Consider the following 18087-nt stretch of genomic DNA (forward strand, 5'->3'; position numbering starts at 1 on the left):
AGGAGGCAAATCAATCTCTGGACCCACCCAATCGCCTCATCGAGGTCGATGGGCTTTGTCCCAGCTTTAGCTGCCTCCAAAAGCTCATAGAGCTTGGCAGCGGGGCCCAGGGTGTCCAGGATCTTGTCCTGACAGTTATGCAATGAAAACTCTAGCCCCTTCCTGGGTTTCCAGCCTGTTTTAGCCAGGAATTGGGAGATCTGAGGGTCAACCTCTGGCGTCTTGCACGCCGCATCAGGCACGGAAGGCCTCGGGCACTCGGCCCTCAATTTACTGCGCCCCTCTTTGGAGAGAGGGGTACGCATACGAAGTGCCAGATAACTGGCAATGTGCGCGGGCGGGTCCCATTCCGCCGAGCGAGGATGGCGGAGATCATCGGGATCGAACAGGGGGTAACCCTGAGGATCACAGATGTCCTGCCCCTCACCCGGAGGAAGTGCCGAAGCGTCAAACTCCGCCTCATCGCCGGAGCCCCCTTCCTCATAGGAGGCGTAATCAGGGGGGTCCGAATCCGACTCTCCAGTCTGATCGGTATCCGATCCATCATCACGGGCACGCGCCCGTTTCCATTTTCTGGCCGATTTTGCCCGGCCAGCGGCTCTCTTGCGCGGAAACGCGCCATCTTGGACGGCCATGGGCACGTCAGTCAGGGCAGGTAACACCTGCGTCACATCTGGAGAGACATGTTTAGCCTTAGTTTGAGCCTTGCGACCCGCCTGAGTCTGAACTGCAGGCATGGGAGCAGGCAACATGACAGGGGTCAAAGGCAGTGTTAACGCCTGTTGGATAGTGTGGGAGAGGGACGAGGACACGGTCCCCATGGCCGAAGCCAGAGCCCTCTGCATAGTAGAATCCATAAGGGCCTGGAACTCCTGGGAGGGAGTAAGGCCTAATTCCCCTGCATTAGGAGTCTGAGAGGGGTCCATAATGGGGTAACTGGGGTTACCAGAACCCTCATCTCTAGCCTGCATGATAAGCAGATTAAATTATAAAATCCAAGTACTGTACCTTTAAATATTTATAACAGGTACAGGGCAGTAAGCGAAGTTAAATATCTAAACTGAACAGGAATTAGGGAGAACAAATAACCTAAACGGTAAAGGGGTTGAGTAACCCACTAAGAAAAATACCTGCACAGTAAATACAGTAATAAGAGAGGTATAGGGAGCCGACCCGTTGAACCGACCCAGCCACGTGAGTGTCGATGCCGAAAATGGCCGCCGTGCAGAGCGCGCCGCGGCCGCTCCCAAGCTCCTCCCCCGCCAATGGCCGAGGAGAGCGTGAGATACACGCGGCCGGGAACTCCCTCGCACCAGCGGGTGCAAGGAGGTAACGGTCGGGTCGGCAGATAAACGCGGCCGCACACGCGGCCGCGAGGGGAAAGGGAAGGGAAACTAGAGAGCTAAAGCTCCGGTGCAAGTCTCCCCTGTAAGCCGCGAACCCTGTCTGGGTGAATAAAAGAGTAACACAGACAGGGGAAGCAGCGGAAAAAATACAGGGGAGGCAAATAACAGAATTATCAATAAAAATCAGAGAATAATACTAACGCAAACATACAGAAAATGCAACAGAATAATACCAACAATAATCAATCATCAAAAAGGCAGGGTGCATAACCCTAGCAAATAAATCAATCACAAAAAAAAAAAAATGCAAGAGAGAAAATAATACTTAGCTGGTCTGAGGACAGCAGCAAAGAAAGAGGAAGTGGAAGTACAAGGATGGAGATTTATGGACTGTTCCTAGAGACTGATTGGCTGCCCTGTTACTAGGCAGATATGGTTGTATCGGTTATATATTTCATATTCTACATATTTTCTCTTTCAGTATATTTTTTCTTTGCTGCTGAGGAATAAAGTAAGAAAGAGATAGCATAATAGGAGCCTCCGTGTCATTAATAAAATTGTAAGTTTTGAATTTGTACTATATCGCAAAAAAAAAACAAAAAACAGTGTATGGTATTATTACAGCTCAGTGCATTATAACAGTTTATGGGATTACAGTTCATTCTTTTATTACAGTTTATGGAATTATTGCAGTCAAGTGTATTATTACAATTATGGTATTATCACAGCTCAGTGAATTATTACAGTTTACTGTACCATTACAGCGAACTGGATCATTACAATTTATTGTATTATTAATGCTGATTGTACTACAGTTTATGGTATTATTACTGCTCAGGGTATTATTACAGCTCATTGCCTTCTCAAATTCCTCTTCTGGAGCAGTTTTAGTTATTTCTCAATATATTTTTAGGGAGAGGAGCATGAAATCTTTGCCGTTTAGAGTGCTACTCTTTATGGACTCGGCCACCAAAGTGGTGAATTGTGGACTTGCACAATTGAAAAAACAAACAAACTGGGTATTATTTACCAATTTTCTTAATGTAGTTGAAAAATAAAAATAAAATGCAAGATTTAGCCAAACTATCCATGCCGTGGCTATGATAGAGTTTTAGAATTTCACCTTTATTTTGCATATTTCAGTGCATTACAGTTTTAGTGAATTACTTAGAAACATAGAAAAATAGAATGTGATGGCAGATAAGAACCAGTCGGCCCATCTAGCCTGCCCAATATTTTGAAGTACTTTTAATTAGTCCCTGGCCTTTTCTTAAGTCTAGGATAGCCTTATGCCTATCCCACGCATGCTTAAACTTCCTCACTGTGTTAACCTCTACCACTTCAACTGGAAGGCTATTCCATGCATCCACTACCCTCTCAGTAAAGTAATACTGCCTGATATTTTTAAACCTTTGCCCCTCTAATTTAAGACCATGTCCTCTTCTTGTGGTAGTTTTTCTCCTTTTAAATATAGTCTACTCCTTTAGGGTGTTGATTCCCATGTATTTAAATGTTTCTATCATATCCCCCCGTCTCGTCTTTCCTCCAAGCTATACATGTTAAGATCCCAGAGATGTTGCTTGTAGTGATCCATTTTGATTCCTGCAATACACCATCTAAAAAAGGTTATATATACTTAAAGAAAACTTACCACATGAGCTAAAACACAAATGTGATGGGCACACAGCTCTGCAGTTTCATATCTAGGAAGAAAAAAAAAAAGTTTTTTACGATATTGCCACGCACATTTTGTTATAATGGATAAGGGAAAAACGAAATTTTACTTCACAATTAATTTCTCTTCTCATAGGACTAGGGAAAACACCACCCATACGTTTTGTTGTCATCTGTCAGATCGGTTCAGCACAACATAAGCAGGCTCTTCCAAATTCCATTTCCTTCCTGAATTGAAATTCTGAACACGCATGAGCAGCAGCACAGTCAGAACAAGAGTCTGCGTAATCATTAGCTCATCACCCAGGACTGAAAAACCGCCAGAAACTCTTGCCACTTCGTAACCCCTCGAAGGTAGCATCCTGCAGCTCCCCACCCTAGGAGCTTTTAAACTAACTCCCCTAGGCAACAATCTGTGTGCCTCTCCTGTCTCAAAGGAAACAGAGTCTGCCTGTCCGTCCCATCAGCAAGACTAGAAATAAACTGCAGTAATTTTGGGATGCCAGCATTTACAGGGTGTACTGCCAGTATATGCTAGCAAAATAAACTTACAAAGTTCCGAAAATATCTTATTCCCATTGTTATTCTACAAATCTACGCACACACAATAAACACCATTATATTGAGTGATTAAACTACTGAAATGGAGATAGAAATACACAGATAATGATGAAATTATTGCAAGGTGAACTAACGGTATATAAAAAAAAAATGAGTTCTGATATAGCGGTTTAAACTAATCTTGTACCTCAAAACAAACACTTCCTAAATATTAGCACAATACTGAAGTAAAAGTTGGGTACGGGTTGTGCTATTTTTTTTCATTCTTAATTAAGGTACATGAACATGTAATCTATTTCACCATTAGATGCATGAGCACGTATGCGTGTGTCTATAGTATCATAAGGGGGCGTAGTTGTGTAAAAACACAGAAGTGTAACAGAGGTAAGTCAAAGAAATAATATGATGCCGCAGTGACCACTCCACAAGGAGAAAGGGTGTCTTCAGCATCAAACCTCCAAAAATGGAGGATGTTCGTCTAAACTGTACTCTCAATAAGGGGGTAACCCTAAACGTAACATACAAAACACAAAAAACGATATCAGTGTGCTCTTCTAAACAGAAAAGCAAGAAAAACCCTCTGAAAGAGCACAGAAAGGTGAGAAAAGATATGCAAAATAAACAAAAAACGTACCTTTAATCAATCTAAGTTAAAACTGGGAACCACCCATATACAGAATATTACCATAATGAGACCTAGGGGAGAGGGCAAAGTAGACGGAACCACTATATTATAAGATAAATACTTGAGGTATAGGGTGATCCAGGTCTGCAACCCACAAGGGATAGTGCCTATAAAAGTCTATAACAGCTCTTTAGGAAAGAAATATACCATAGTCAAGGGAATCGTTCCAAAAAGGACAAAGTATAATGAAAAAAAGACATGTAGGAGCGAATTGCTGTCCCTAGGTTACCTTGGCACCGCACAAAGCTAGTGCCTACCTGAACCAGCAAACCCTAGTTTCAAGGTAAAAAAAGGAAAGGAAATGAACTGAATAGTGCTACCCAAATAGTGTAAGATAAAGTGAAACAGAAATGAAACGCCCAACGCGCGCTTTTGCGTGCTCACATGCTGTCGTCAGAGTGAGTGAGCTCCCCAGAGTGGTGTGCTTAAGTACCTTACTTCCTAATGAGCAATATGTGTTTGCACCAATCACATCCAGTATGCAGATGAAGTGGAAGGAGGAGACCTGCTCTATCAGAGCACCTAACCTGGAGGAAAAGCGCCAAATTAATCTCTTGCCATGCTAGTAAATACAATCTGCTAAATCCCGTTTGCAAACAACCCTTAGTACCGCCTATTATGGGGCAGGGTTATTCGTGCAGTCGTGGAATCAGAAGTTTAAACATACAGGGAACTATTAGGAAGGGGAGGGAGGAGGAGGAAGCCCACTCTCATCCCATATGTCTCTTGTCCAATCTGTAACATGATGGGCGGTAACACGAACTTGACCCGTTCCCTTATCACGTTCAGGTAAAAACTGCAAACGGATAGTGCATAGGCTAGTCTATAGGGGATACGGGATGCCTCTGCATGTATTAATACCACCCCTGAAGGTGGAGATATCTGTATTTTTGTCCCAATGTCTTCCCTACTAATGTCTACTAGTGACTGTAGCCAATGTATTTGGGATAACCTTTAAGGGCATATGAGAGGCCGAGAAAAAGTCTAATACTCTGCCTCAGTACATATGTGTACTGAACTAAAATATGTTCAGTCTAATTGTCAGGATTACAAGTTGATCCAGCACGCAGTACTGTGTCACACCTAGGACTAAGGATAACGTATAACCGGACCTTAGAATGGCCGGACTTAACGTCTCCAAGAATAGTCAAAATACTAGCCGAGGCCAGGGACACAGAATCGGACACAAAGATGAGGTAAAGCCAAAAGTCAAGGATACCAGATATCAGGGAAGTCAAAACAAAGCCAAAGTCGAATACCAGAAAATCAAGATCAGGAACGCACTCTCGGATTAACCATAGGCATGAAACCACGACAGGGCAATGAGCAAGAGGAGAGCTGGGTTTAAATACCCCTCCTGTGGATCCGATTGGCTGTAACCGGCCTTTGACCCCGAAGGCAATTACCAAGTTTGCATGTGCTTGATTGCCGCTCAGCACAAAACCCTCCTGTGGATTTGGTTAGCCAAGGAAGATCACACCCACCGAGGGCCTTTGACCCTAAAAGTAATTACCATGTTTCCATGAGCATGATTGCTGCTCGGCACAACTTTTCCTGTCAGGACAGTAAATGTCATTAACCACATTTTTATGTGCCGATGAATACGTGACACTAAGAGAGTCTCCTAGATGGCTACACAAAGTCACTGCCCGATGAATGGTCACTATAGAGTGACCCCTATATTCTGAGTCTGTATTACAGTATTGTCCAGACCAGTGACAATTGATGCTCAGTGTATATAACTGTAAGCGCAGTGGCCTCAAAACACTGTTTGTATATGTAGCACCACTGAATTGTCCTGATAAACTCACAAAGTTTGTACATGCTGAAATATCAATACATAATGGTGTAATATTGGTATGGTTGATTACAGATTACATACAAGACACTATCAAGGGTAATAAACCCCAAGTAGTGGGCTAGTTCTCTTAGTCTCTGCCTAGTGATTTATCTATACTGATTAGCATGGTATTAGTCTGATGTATTACACGATCTGTATATTGCATACAGTAAAAGAATATATATCCGGAACAGAAAGTGCATACCAGTAATGGTTTCAATGGCAGAGATGGTGAGTACTAGATGTCTAATTTATACTTTCCCATAAATTCAAGACAACAGTCTGTCTCCTGACACATTTACTGATAGACCATAATTCCTACTAGTTGTGATTGGCGTTCAGTACCTTATATAAAAAGCTCATAAGTACAAAGAAAAAGTAAAGGTATTGAGATAAGTAAAATATTTACATAGTAGACGTAATCACTAAACCCACAAATAATTCATACAGGAATAATCCATCCTTCTGATTATTACATTAGATGAATAGCAAAAAATGAAAAGCCTCCATTTAAACCAGTCGGCGACAGTGTTTTTAATCTGTATATCCAGAAGGCTTTCCTCTGGCGCAATTTGGTGTCCCAATTGTCTTTACGCGGTGGTTGTGGTCTTGATTCGATACCCATGAATCGAATCCCCTTAGAGGAATGGTTATGACACTGATGAAGGTGTCTAGAGAGAGAGGAGTCTCCAGTCTCCTGACTGAATTCACGTGTTTGTGAATCTGACATTTGAACGGTCTTAACGTCTTGCCCACGTAGTTCATTCCGCACGAGCATTTCAAAAGGAAGATCACACCCACCGATCGACAGTTAAAGAAAGAGCGTGACAAACCAGTTTGCTTACTGTTTGAAAATTATTTTGAGCTCGTGGCGACATAGGGACAGGCACTGCAGTGTCCGCATCGGTACGTCCCTACAGGGAGATATTGCTTTATATTTGTTGGTAATGACGTATTAAAGTGACTTGGGACTAGAATGTCCCTTAAGTTCCTCCCCCTGATTTAGATCAAAGCAAACTTTGATTAAATGTCTATCTACTCCTTCCAAATTGATTAATTAATGCGCTTTTCCTAGAAGTAATTCACACCGGACACATTGCAGGTTTACGAAGAACTCCAGAGTGGCCTTTATTGCAGGGGGTGCAATTCCCTTTTAAAGCAGAAATACGTAATGTACAGAGTCACAGTTAACATACAGTATACATTCAACAATTGGTTAAGGGGTCTTGTCTAAACCCACCCTACAGGATGTAATGTCATCATTACAGAGTTCTCCCACCCACATTCCTCCACCGTCTTGGTTACACGATGGGAGGGGGAGTGAGTAGTTACTGAACACAGAGGGGCTGAAAGGGAAACACTTAGTTTAACAGCGATTCTCCATTTTGTTACACGTGGCACATAGCTGTTAACTGGCACAAAGGAAGTGGGGGAGGAATTAGTAAAGGAAGCTGTTCTTTTAACACAGGAATTTGTTACACGAGGCTTGCTCGATGGGAAGGGGGCCGGGTAGCCGGATGGGATGAATTTACAGAGGAAATAGTTACTGAGCACACATGTGTAAGAAATTATGACCCTCTTATAAGGATATTCTTTTAGGGAATGTGTGACAAAATAAGATATAAACACAAGTGTATAATAGTAAAAAAGACATTTTAGTATTTTGTCCATAACACCCCTACGTGCAGTCACTGATGGGCGAGAGGTAATAGCATTTTTCAGATGTTTATCAGAAGTTAAGATAGGCCAAAACTTAAGGATAGCTTGCATATTTTCTTAACCTGCATCAAAAGTCCCTATACATCGTATGGGGGGGAGGGGGTGTCTCTTTATTCCTAGTGACGTCACTGATTAAGGAGACCCTGTCCATGAGTAATGCCCTTTTAAGGACTGTATTAGGATACTCTTTATCCCTGAAGGCCCCCATAGGGTCCAAGCTTTGGATTTGAATTTATCAATTGATGAGCAGTTGCATCATAGACATAAATACTGGCCTATGGGTATCCCTGCTTTTAAGGGGATCGGATGGTAACTAGACAATTTCAAAAGGTTATTGGTGGCTGTTTTTTTCTTGTATAGCGTGGTTGCAATTTTACCGTAGGGTGTGCAAACTGGCTTCTACAGCAGTTGAATCAAAATTTGGTAAAGATTTTAACTCCAGATTATATCACTATTTTACAAACTGAGGCCCATGCTTTCTAGGCTGGCATCAGAATGTTTCTGTGAGGACACAAAATAGGTGAAAACCTCTATATTCATTAAGATTAATTAGTTTTGGTGCTTAGACAGTTCGTCTGAGGACATAATCTGTACTTTAAAACCATCTAAAAAATTTACAGAGCAAGGCTTAAGCACTTCCTGAGCTGATAAGACCAACATCTGACTTATTCAGCAGTCTGGCATTTATTTGAATTCTAAAGCCAGAAAGTGTTCCGCAAATGTGTGAAGCATTTCCTCCTTAAGATGAATCACAACACATCTGCATTCCACCAAAGAAATTGCCCAACCAAAGATCCAGAGAGTTCCTCTGTCATTTTAAGTACCTTGCAGGGCTGGACAGGAGGTAGAGTGGTGGAACACAGGCACCTGTTGTTTATTACACTCAGATCAAAAAAGTGTGTGCACAACACTCGCGGAGACCCCGGTAGCAGCATCACACCAATCACGATAATATAAACCTGAATTATTACCTAACCAACCTGTCCCTTGTCCTCAAAATGGTCTGGTAGAGACTAAGAATGAGGGTTTGTGAGTCTATTATATTGGATGTAGGTGGGGCAGAGGTTTGTCCTAGACTATTTAAATTCTTTAATTTATGTCAGTGAGCGCTGCCTGTCTGGGGAGAGGAGTGGAGACAAAACCCACAGGTTATTTTACTGCCGCTGTATGTATGTATGTATGTATGTATGTATGTATGTATGTATGTATGTATGTATGTATGTATGTATGTATGTATGTATGTATGTATGTATGTATGTAATATATATATGTAGAAAGGCCATTAGGCCTGATTTTGTGGGAGGAGTAAGTCCCCTACTTAAACACCCAGCCCCTACTCACCTTTGACGTTCAAGTTCAAGTGTTCCTTGTTCTACTTCCGGTTCGCGAGTCTTCACGTGCGCATCATTTCCGGTCCGGACGCCCCCTGTATCAGCCGCACGGCCGAATCCTCCGTGCTACCAGCGGTCCTGCTCAAGTGCTACCGGCGGTCCCCCTCTGTACTACCGCCGGTCCGGCAGAATCCCCCGGTCTGCTTCCTGCTTAATCGTGAGTCCTCTCATTTCCGGTCCCCTCCACATCGCTCGGTGGTCCAGCAGGGGGCCGGAACACAAATGACATAAAATCTTACCGGGGACCACCCACGCTCCCCTCACGCCGCGGTCTCTTTCTAAACACCAGTCTGGGGGGTTATACAGCCCCCCCCCCACAGTCTTAAAATCCGGGAAACGTTATTTTATGCCAGGGGGATACATACATTAAAAATTAAAACTCATACTGTTATAAGAAGCCATGTTTTCACTATGTGGGGAAATAAAGTCTTGCCAGTTTCCATATTTTGCATTACATATGTATTACAACGTTCATTCTTACTTTTTCAATATATTCTGTGTAGCTGTTCACATACCTAGTTTATTGGACTGACATCGCCACCTAGTGGTTTTTTATGGTACTTACTGTTATTCTGTATAACATACAGCTTCCCTGCAAATAATTACTATTTACATAGTATTTTTACTATGCCTTAAACGTGCTAAATAATCTCTGCCCTGTTAAAATAAATCTCTTTGATCTCCACAGCTCGCACTTTGCCACATAGTACGGCAAAACATTGCAATTAAAAACTGGGGTTCTTATCCTTAATCCAGTTTCCTTTCTACGCTACTACCAACCGTTCGCTCATTCTATATTTCAAACCCTGCTTCTTGTCCTTTAAACCAGGTATAGTATTTATTTTACTTTTATTCTCTGTTTGAGGTAACTCAGGCAGCCAACAAGTTACACTTGTCAACTCACTCTGCGCTCATGTGTTACACCCACTCAGATTTACATCTGTCTCAAACCTAAGGGTTCTACTTCGATAGCATCGACAACTTGCCCCGTCTAAATTCGGAGGAATCCTCGATAATTGTACCTTATCCAGGTATAGTTTTCTTTAAATCTTCAATATATTACTTCAGTTTCCCATGAAAAGGCCACAGACAGCCTTCACGGTCCATGCCCCCCCCCCCCCCCCCATTAACTCATATGGCACCCTTTCGCCAGGCTCACGCAGATCTACATCTGTCTCAAACCCCTTAGACTCTGCTACGACATCACGAACCACTGGACCTCTCTCTCATACACTTGAAGAAACAAGTCCACGGGTATAATCTCTATCAAGGTTAGTATCCTACCAGCACATAAAACGCCAATTACACCATAGTTGTTACGTGAACTGGCTCACAGGGTCTGAACGCCAGACCTAGCTCACCGAGGCATTTACAAATCATCTCCCAAACCTCAACACGGAGGTACGGCCCTACGCCAAAATCATAGTTAATCGCCTCATTCGCCCTTCTACAGGGCCGTAGTCAGGGCCTCACTCGTCACGGCCACACGTTTTGAAACCTTTTAAATGTCACCGAGAGGCCAACATCCCGCCACCACATCCATGGCAACATAATCCACTTCACCCAAATCATAGATAGAGCCTCTCACCGCCACTTGGCATTAGCAGGGCCTCAACCGTCACTAGTCTAAGTTAAGTTTTTCGCTTCGGCAATAATCCTACAGTCCAGTTCATATACGCTATCCTCCACCACCCCCCCCCCCCTAAAATAGTTTTCTCATACGCCCCTACTAAAACCAACTCATTTAATTCATTTCTAGAATGTCACAAGACACATCTCCCATGGACGAGGTACCTGATGAGGATATTATATCAACCCCTATCAGACCAGAGTCCCCAGGAGTTTCACTCGCCCTTTCTACCCCTACGTCTTTGAGAGCATGGACAATACCTAAAATCATTGCCGAACTTAGGCTCAGGGGCATCCCCTTTCCGGCTACAGCCCGAAAGGCGGAATTATACAGACTGTTAACCAACCAAGCCCCAGAGCCTAGGCACAAGCTCTCAAAGCTAAGTTTCTGGTGCTGGCATTGCTACCCAGGACACCCTCGCGGCAATCCTGGCCAACCTGCAGACCCTAAACAGCAGGTTAAGCAAGGTGGAAAGTGCCATAGCCTCCCCAGGTAACCTCCCTGTTCCTATAGCCCCAATCCCGGCTGTACCTATGGCACCAGCACCCGTACCTACACTTCCCCCTCCAGATCCTGCATCGTCGCCTTTTGTGTCACCAGCTCACTCCGTCCCAGACTCCATTAGGAAAGAAATCCTAGATGGGAAGGACGTGTGTCTGGTGTCATTACTTATTGCCTCCCAAGACGTACTGGAGAACAGGGCTTTTAATTTTTGGCGACATCTCAGTGGTCCTAAAAACCAGAGATCCAAGGCTCAACAAAAAATTGTCTATCCCCAATTTCGTGTTGGCCTTTGGGATATACCGAGATGTTATCTGCTCGGTATATCCCCACAGGAGAGAGGAACTGGACCTCTATCTCCATAAAGTGGTGGATTTGGGCGTTAAGTATAGGGGCTCATCTTTCTACGATTATCACAAATCGATATCAGCGAAAGTGTCGACCCATCCGAAACAGTTTAATGTCAGAATTAACTGGTGTCAGATGGATACGGAACTATTCTGTCACCATTTCGCTGGTCTGAGGTCCCTGTCCTGCGCTATATGCAACTCCTCAACCCACTTGGCTGATTTGTGCCCTTCTATGGCTGACCCAGCCACCCCCTCTACCACCCCTCAATCCTCTTCCACTCCCCACCTTAAACAGGAAGGCGGCCAGAGGGACAAACTAGGGAGGCCCATCTCCTTTTTGGGGAAGGCGGAGGTGTGCAACAACTTCAATGCAGGTTCCTGCAGCTTTAGCGCTTGTAGATTGTTGCACATCTGCTCCATCTGTTTCAGGGCACACACGAAGACCATGTGTCCGGCCAGGTTGTCCCATAACAAATGACTAACCGATGTTAATATCGACAACCTGGCCTTTTACCTTAAAGACCATCCAAGCAAACATCTGGTGGAGTACCTAATAACAGGCTTTACTCAGGGTTTCTTCACGGGTCTCGTAGCCATCCCCCCAGGGATACTGGAATGCCCTAATCTCCTATCAGCCTGTCTAGACCCAGAGGCCATGGATCTTTTCCTCTCCACTGAAATCACTCAAGGGTTCATGATCGGCCCCTTCACCTCCTCACCTATCGGTATAGCTGTACACAAGTATTCTAATAAAAAACGTATGATTATCGATTTATCTGCACCGCACTCCTCTTTTGTTCCTAGCATCAACGCACTCATCCCCGCACACGAATTTTTACTACAATACGTTAAAATAGACGACGCCGGGGGCGTGGTCTGAAGCCGGAGCAAGATGGACGTGTCCTCCTGAAGCTCCGTTAGGACCACGATGCCATAAGCTTACAATAGCGCTAAAAACACTGACCTGGACGAGAAATTAACCGGGGGAGCCGTTATGGACAAGCGGGCACCGAAGAAACAGTCCAAAAAGCCATCGGAACACGGAGCCACGGTGACTGATCTGTTTGCGGCCTCCCGCGCCATGCGATCGCAAGCCCAAGATGGCGGACGGGAAAGCCCGATGGCTCCGAGATCACCCTCTAGCCCGGGAGCGGCCTCGGAAGTGTCGGAAGCTAACACTGCGCAAATCCTAGCAAAACTGGCGGAGGTTCGCGGTTACTTAGCTGCGGAAATCACCAGAAACACACACGAGGTCAAGGCCGAAATTCAGGCCTTGGGAGCGAGGACGGCGGTGCTGGAGCAGCGTGTGGAGTCCACGGTCGTGGCCCACAATGCCGCTACGGCTCAGATTAACCGGCTGTCTTCCAGATTGACCGCGTCGGAATCTGCCCTGGACGACCTGGGGAACAGGTCCAGGCGGAACAACATCAGGCTTCGGGGTCTACCCGAACAGGAAGGTGAGGGCCCGCTGCTGGAAGTGGTCACTAATATCCTGAAGCCTTTGCTGCCAGACATGCCGGATAATCAGTGGCATATCGAGAGAGCGCACAGAGCTCTCAGGCCACACTCCAAAAAAGAAGGCTGTGGCGCCCTGTGACGGGGCTCCTACAGAGGCACGGAGTGAAATACGCTTGGGGCTTTCCATTCCGTTTGTTGGCGTTCCGGGATGGTCGCACCAAAACCTTGTACGCGGACGGAGACCCGGCGGCGTTTCGGAGGAGCCTGGATATCCGAGACCAGATCGAGCTGTCGGAGCTTCCTCCTGCCGAAGAGGAGCTGCGTCCCTTCCCCGGTGAGTGGGCCACGGCGGGTGAGTGAGTCCCGGTGTGGTAGGCCGACCCGGATCCGGCGGTGGTTGGCGGAGAGGAGATCGGGGTTTTTTGTCTCTCCACTCCGGAGGGGGGGCTCTTAGGATGCGGATGGTATGGCGGGTTTTTGGAGCCTAATTTCCATTGGGGCTCACCCAGTGGGGGCTTGGTTGGGGAGCTCCCGTGAGGGTCCCTGAGAAGGCCCTCGGGCCCGGGTGGGTTCGTGGAGCACCTATTCCCCTTATTGGGTGGGTTAGGGTTGCTGAGACATGACGCCCCTTCATTGATTATGCGTGCCCCCTATGTTTTTTCTTTATGGGCTGCACGCCGGGGTGGTCAGATTCATCGTTTATTTTTATATTTCTGTTTTCTCATGTTGGGGTGCGGGGATCGGGACTGGGGGTCATTTGCTTCCTAGCCAGCATCTCAAAGTAGACTACGGAACTATCATGCCTTTAGACGATATTGTCCCCCCCCCCTCTCCCTTTTTTTTTTTTCTCTCTCCCGGGCTACTGTTTTTATATAACCCACGGCCGCAAGGAGGGAGGTGGGGGGATGATGTCTGGCTACTGTTATGTATGTCGCTATGTACTTTTTTGCGCCATTGTATTGCGTTGTATTATGTTTGCACGGGTGGGGGACGGAACCGTGGGGAGCCGGGTAGGCAATAGGGCCCTCGTTTTTTGAGGTGTAATTGTTATGGTTGGCTTAGATGGTTAGGCCCTACAGGGGGCATGGAAGCGTGGGCTCGCTCTCTCGTCCCCTTATGGGTGGGGGAGGGTGGTGTCTGGGCCGGAGCCGCGAGATGGCGCCGGGATCCCCCTAGGTAGTATGGGGTAGAGTGACCTTCCCCTCCCTGCTCCTGGCCCCTCCTATCCCCGGCTTGGGAACGTAGTCTCACCTTGGGGGACGCCCCTCCGCACTGGCGGCCATCCGCCCGAGTTTATTCTTGCACTATACCTATGTACTCATTCGTTTATTTCTTTTGCAGCACTCTCTCAGCACCGGGTTATTCGTTTATTCATTGCCTGATATTAGGCTTGCTTTATTGGTGTGTACGACTTCTACTTTGCAAAAAAAAAAAAAAAAAAAAAAAAACTATATATCTTATATTAGAGAAAAAAAAAAAAACAAGAATAATAGTTAAAAAAAAAAAAAAAAGAAAAAGGGAAAAAAAAAATAAAACAACAAAAAGAAATACATTTGTTCAATTACGATTAATACCTTCTCAACTATGTCTCCTCTGGTTATGCATATTGGAGCATAAGATATTAGATACTCTGGCTCATTTACTCGGTTTTGTTTGCCCTCCCTGCCGTTAAGGGTTATGCAGGGTCTGCAGTGTTTTTTCCTATATTTAACTTCAGTTGGCACTCAAGTAGTGCCATTATTGGCTGGTCCATGTCCCGAGCATCCCAGAACTTTTTCTTAGTTATGGGGATGACGGGACATATACCCCGGATAAGCCTGGCTTTAGGTAAGACCAGGCGACTTTTGTACAATATGTTATGTTGTTCTTCCTTCTTCTTCTCTCTACTTTTTCTTTTCCCTCTCCACTCTGCCCTTTCCCATCATATCTCTCCTCTGGGGGGGGAAATCGAGGAACGCCCTCAGTATCTTGGCCACAGATGGTAGTGTCGGTAGGCTCCACAATAGCGATATTCCACAAGATGAGTTATGCCTGTGAAACTAATGTCCCTTAATGTTAAGGGTCTAAATGCCCCTAAAAAGCGACATCTCATGTTTCGGGAACTGAAGCGCATGTACCCGGATATAGCCTTCCTGCAGGAGACGCACCTGCCGAAATCAGCTAAGTTTGACCTTAAAGATCATACATTTCGAACCTCGTTTGAGGCCAGAGCACTCAATAAGAGGAACGGGGTAGCTATTCTTATACATCATAGATGCCCGATCAGGGTTAGCAAGGTCAGTACGGATCCGAGCGGACGCTATGTTTTAGTATCAGGGTCCTTACACTCTCACACTATCCATGTTCTCAATCTCTACGCCCCTAACGAGCAGTCCAGGGAATTCTGGACAGAGATGACCCGCGTGGTCAACTCGCTGCCACATGGTATGGTCATCGTAGGGGGGGATTTTAACGCGGCTCCATCCCCAGCAATGGACAGGGGGCCCTGTAGGGGAGCTCCGAGATCGCACAAACGGGGAGGGCAAGATAAATTGTTACACACTTTTATACAACACACTGATTTGCTGGATATATGGAGGGCTCAACATCCAGACGATACTGACTATACGTTCTACTCGCCACCTCACGACACGTATTCAAGGATAGACCTGTTTCTTGTAAACTCACTAACTGTTCCCAGGGTATCAGAGTCCAGGGTGGGGTCCATAACCTGGTCGGATCACGCAGATATCTCCCTTACCCTAGACAGGCTAAGCGCGGCGTCCCCTTGGTCGTGGCGGTTGAATACGTCTCTACTCCAAGATCCAGCTATTGTAGAGATTATTCGTTCGGAACTCAGGGACTACTTTGAAAGGGAAGCGGAGTCAGGAGTTACGAAGGCTACGGTGTGGGCAGCCCATAAGACTGTCATTAGGGGTGTACTGATCAGAGAAGCGACGTTGAGGAAGCGACGTAAATCTCAACAATTGGCCACATTACTGGAAGCATTGAGAACGGCGGAAAACAGACAAAAATCGGACCCTACGCCTGCCAATTTGACATCATTGCAGAACATAAGGATCTCGATTAGAGAAACGCTCCTGGATGATACCGCAAGGGCTATGATATGGGCCAAGCGCACCTTCTATGAGAAGGCGAACAAGATGGATACCTTGCTAGCTAGATCCCTTCGACCACGGCAAAGGAGCACACACATTACGAGGATCAAGAATGCAGCGGGTATCTACCAGACAAACCCCACAGACATAGCCACGGTGTTCTCAGATTTTTACGCTAAACTTTATAACCACTCATCGGAAGGCGCCACAGACACGGGCCGGGAACTAGAAGGGATTCAGAATTTCCTATCTAGATTACGACTCCCTAAACTAGAAGCAGCGGTTTCGAATGTACTGGGAAGCCGTATCACGGGAGAGGAGATAGACGCGGCAATATCCGCCTTGAAAAGCAACAAAGCACCTGGACCTGATGGCTTTTCGGGGAGCTACTATAAAACCTTCCGGGAAGAACTCCTACCTCACTTGGAACCCTGGTTTAATGAGTTGATGGATGGGGGGACGCCTGATAGAGATATGTCCTTGGCGAATATCGTTCTATTGCCCAAACCTGGAAGGGACGACTCGGTCCCGGAGAACTTTCGCCTTATTTCCTTGATCAACCACGACTCAAAGATCTTGGCAAAGGTGCTTGCGGGCAGATTAGGCCCACTCCTTACGGGTATGATTCACCCGGATCAGGTGGGCTTTATACCTGGGAGACAACTTTTCGAGAACACGAGACGCAATATAGATCTCATAGGGAGGCAGGTCACGAAGGGCACCCCGACACTACTGTTGTCCCTAGATGCCGAAAAGGCATTCGATAGAGTGAAATGGCCTTACTTATTTGAGGTGTTGCGACACTATGGCGTGCCGGCCCCGTTTATTACAACTATTCAAGCTATGTACTCCAACGTTAGGGCACAGATTCAAATTTCGGGAGCGCGAGTCGAACCGTTCCACCTGAGCAATGGTACGAGGCAGGGTTGCCCTCTTTCACCGCTGCTATTCGTGCTCTCGCTGGAGCCCCTCATGCAGGCCATACGAGAAGCTCCTGATGTTAAGGGTATCTTGGTGGGAGACACACAATACGTTGTTTCGGGTTTCGCAGATGACGTCTTGTTGACGTTAATAGAACCGGAGGCCTCCATGGAGGCACTGACTAGGATGCTGGAAGCATACGGGGAGGTGTCGGGATATAAGGTCAACCTGCATAAATCGAGCGCGATCCCCTTAGGTATGACGGACGAAGACGCAGCGTCTATAGGGAGGACCTATCACCTACGGATAGAGAAGGACCAGATTAAATACCTGGGCATTTGGTTGACAGCGGACCCCTCTCAACTCCATAGGCAAAATTATATCCCACTGATTAGACAGTTGATAGCTGACATGGAGACATGGGTAGACAAGCCGATCTCGTGGATCGGAAGATTGCATTCAGTAAAAATGAATGTGCTGCCTAGGATAGAAACATAGAAACATAGAATGTGACGGCAGATAAGAACCATTCGGCCCATCTAGTCTGCCCAGTTTTCTAAATACTTTCATTAGTCCCTGGCCTTATCTTATAGTTAGGATAGCCTTATGCCTATTCCACGCATGCTTAAACTCCTTTACTGTGTTAACCTCTACCACTTCAGCTGGAAGGCTATTCCATGCATCCACTACCCTCTCAGTAAAGTAATACTTCCTGATATTATTTTTAAACCTTTGTCCCTCTAATTTAAGACTATGTCCTCTTGTTGTGGTAGTTTTTCTTCTTTTAAATATAGTCTCCTCCTTTACTGTGTTGATTCCCTTTATGTATTTAAATGTTTCTATCATATATCCCCCCTGTCTCGTCTTTCCTCCATGCTATACATGTTAAGATCCTTTAACCTTTCCTGGTAAG

General features: G+C 45.7%; 1 protein-coding gene across 1 annotated transcript in view; it reads right to left on the reverse strand.

The window, feature by feature from the left end:
* The window catches only part of FIRRM (FIGNL1 interacting regulator of recombination and mitosis), a 195049-nt gene that overhangs the window by 29467 nt on the left and 147495 nt on the right, over window positions 1-18087 (reverse strand). Inside the window, exon 15 of the mRNA XM_063426979.1 lies at window positions 2998-3049. Coding sequence (XP_063283049.1) covers window positions 2998-3049 — 52 coding nt within the window. The remainder of the gene's footprint in view (window positions 1-2997; window positions 3050-18087) is intronic.

Source organism: Pelobates fuscus, chromosome 7 (genome assembly GCF_036172605.1).
Source record: "Pelobates fuscus isolate aPelFus1 chromosome 7, aPelFus1.pri, whole genome shotgun sequence".
In the NCBI taxonomy this organism is placed as follows: domain Eukaryota; kingdom Metazoa; phylum Chordata; class Amphibia; order Anura; family Pelobatidae; genus Pelobates; species Pelobates fuscus.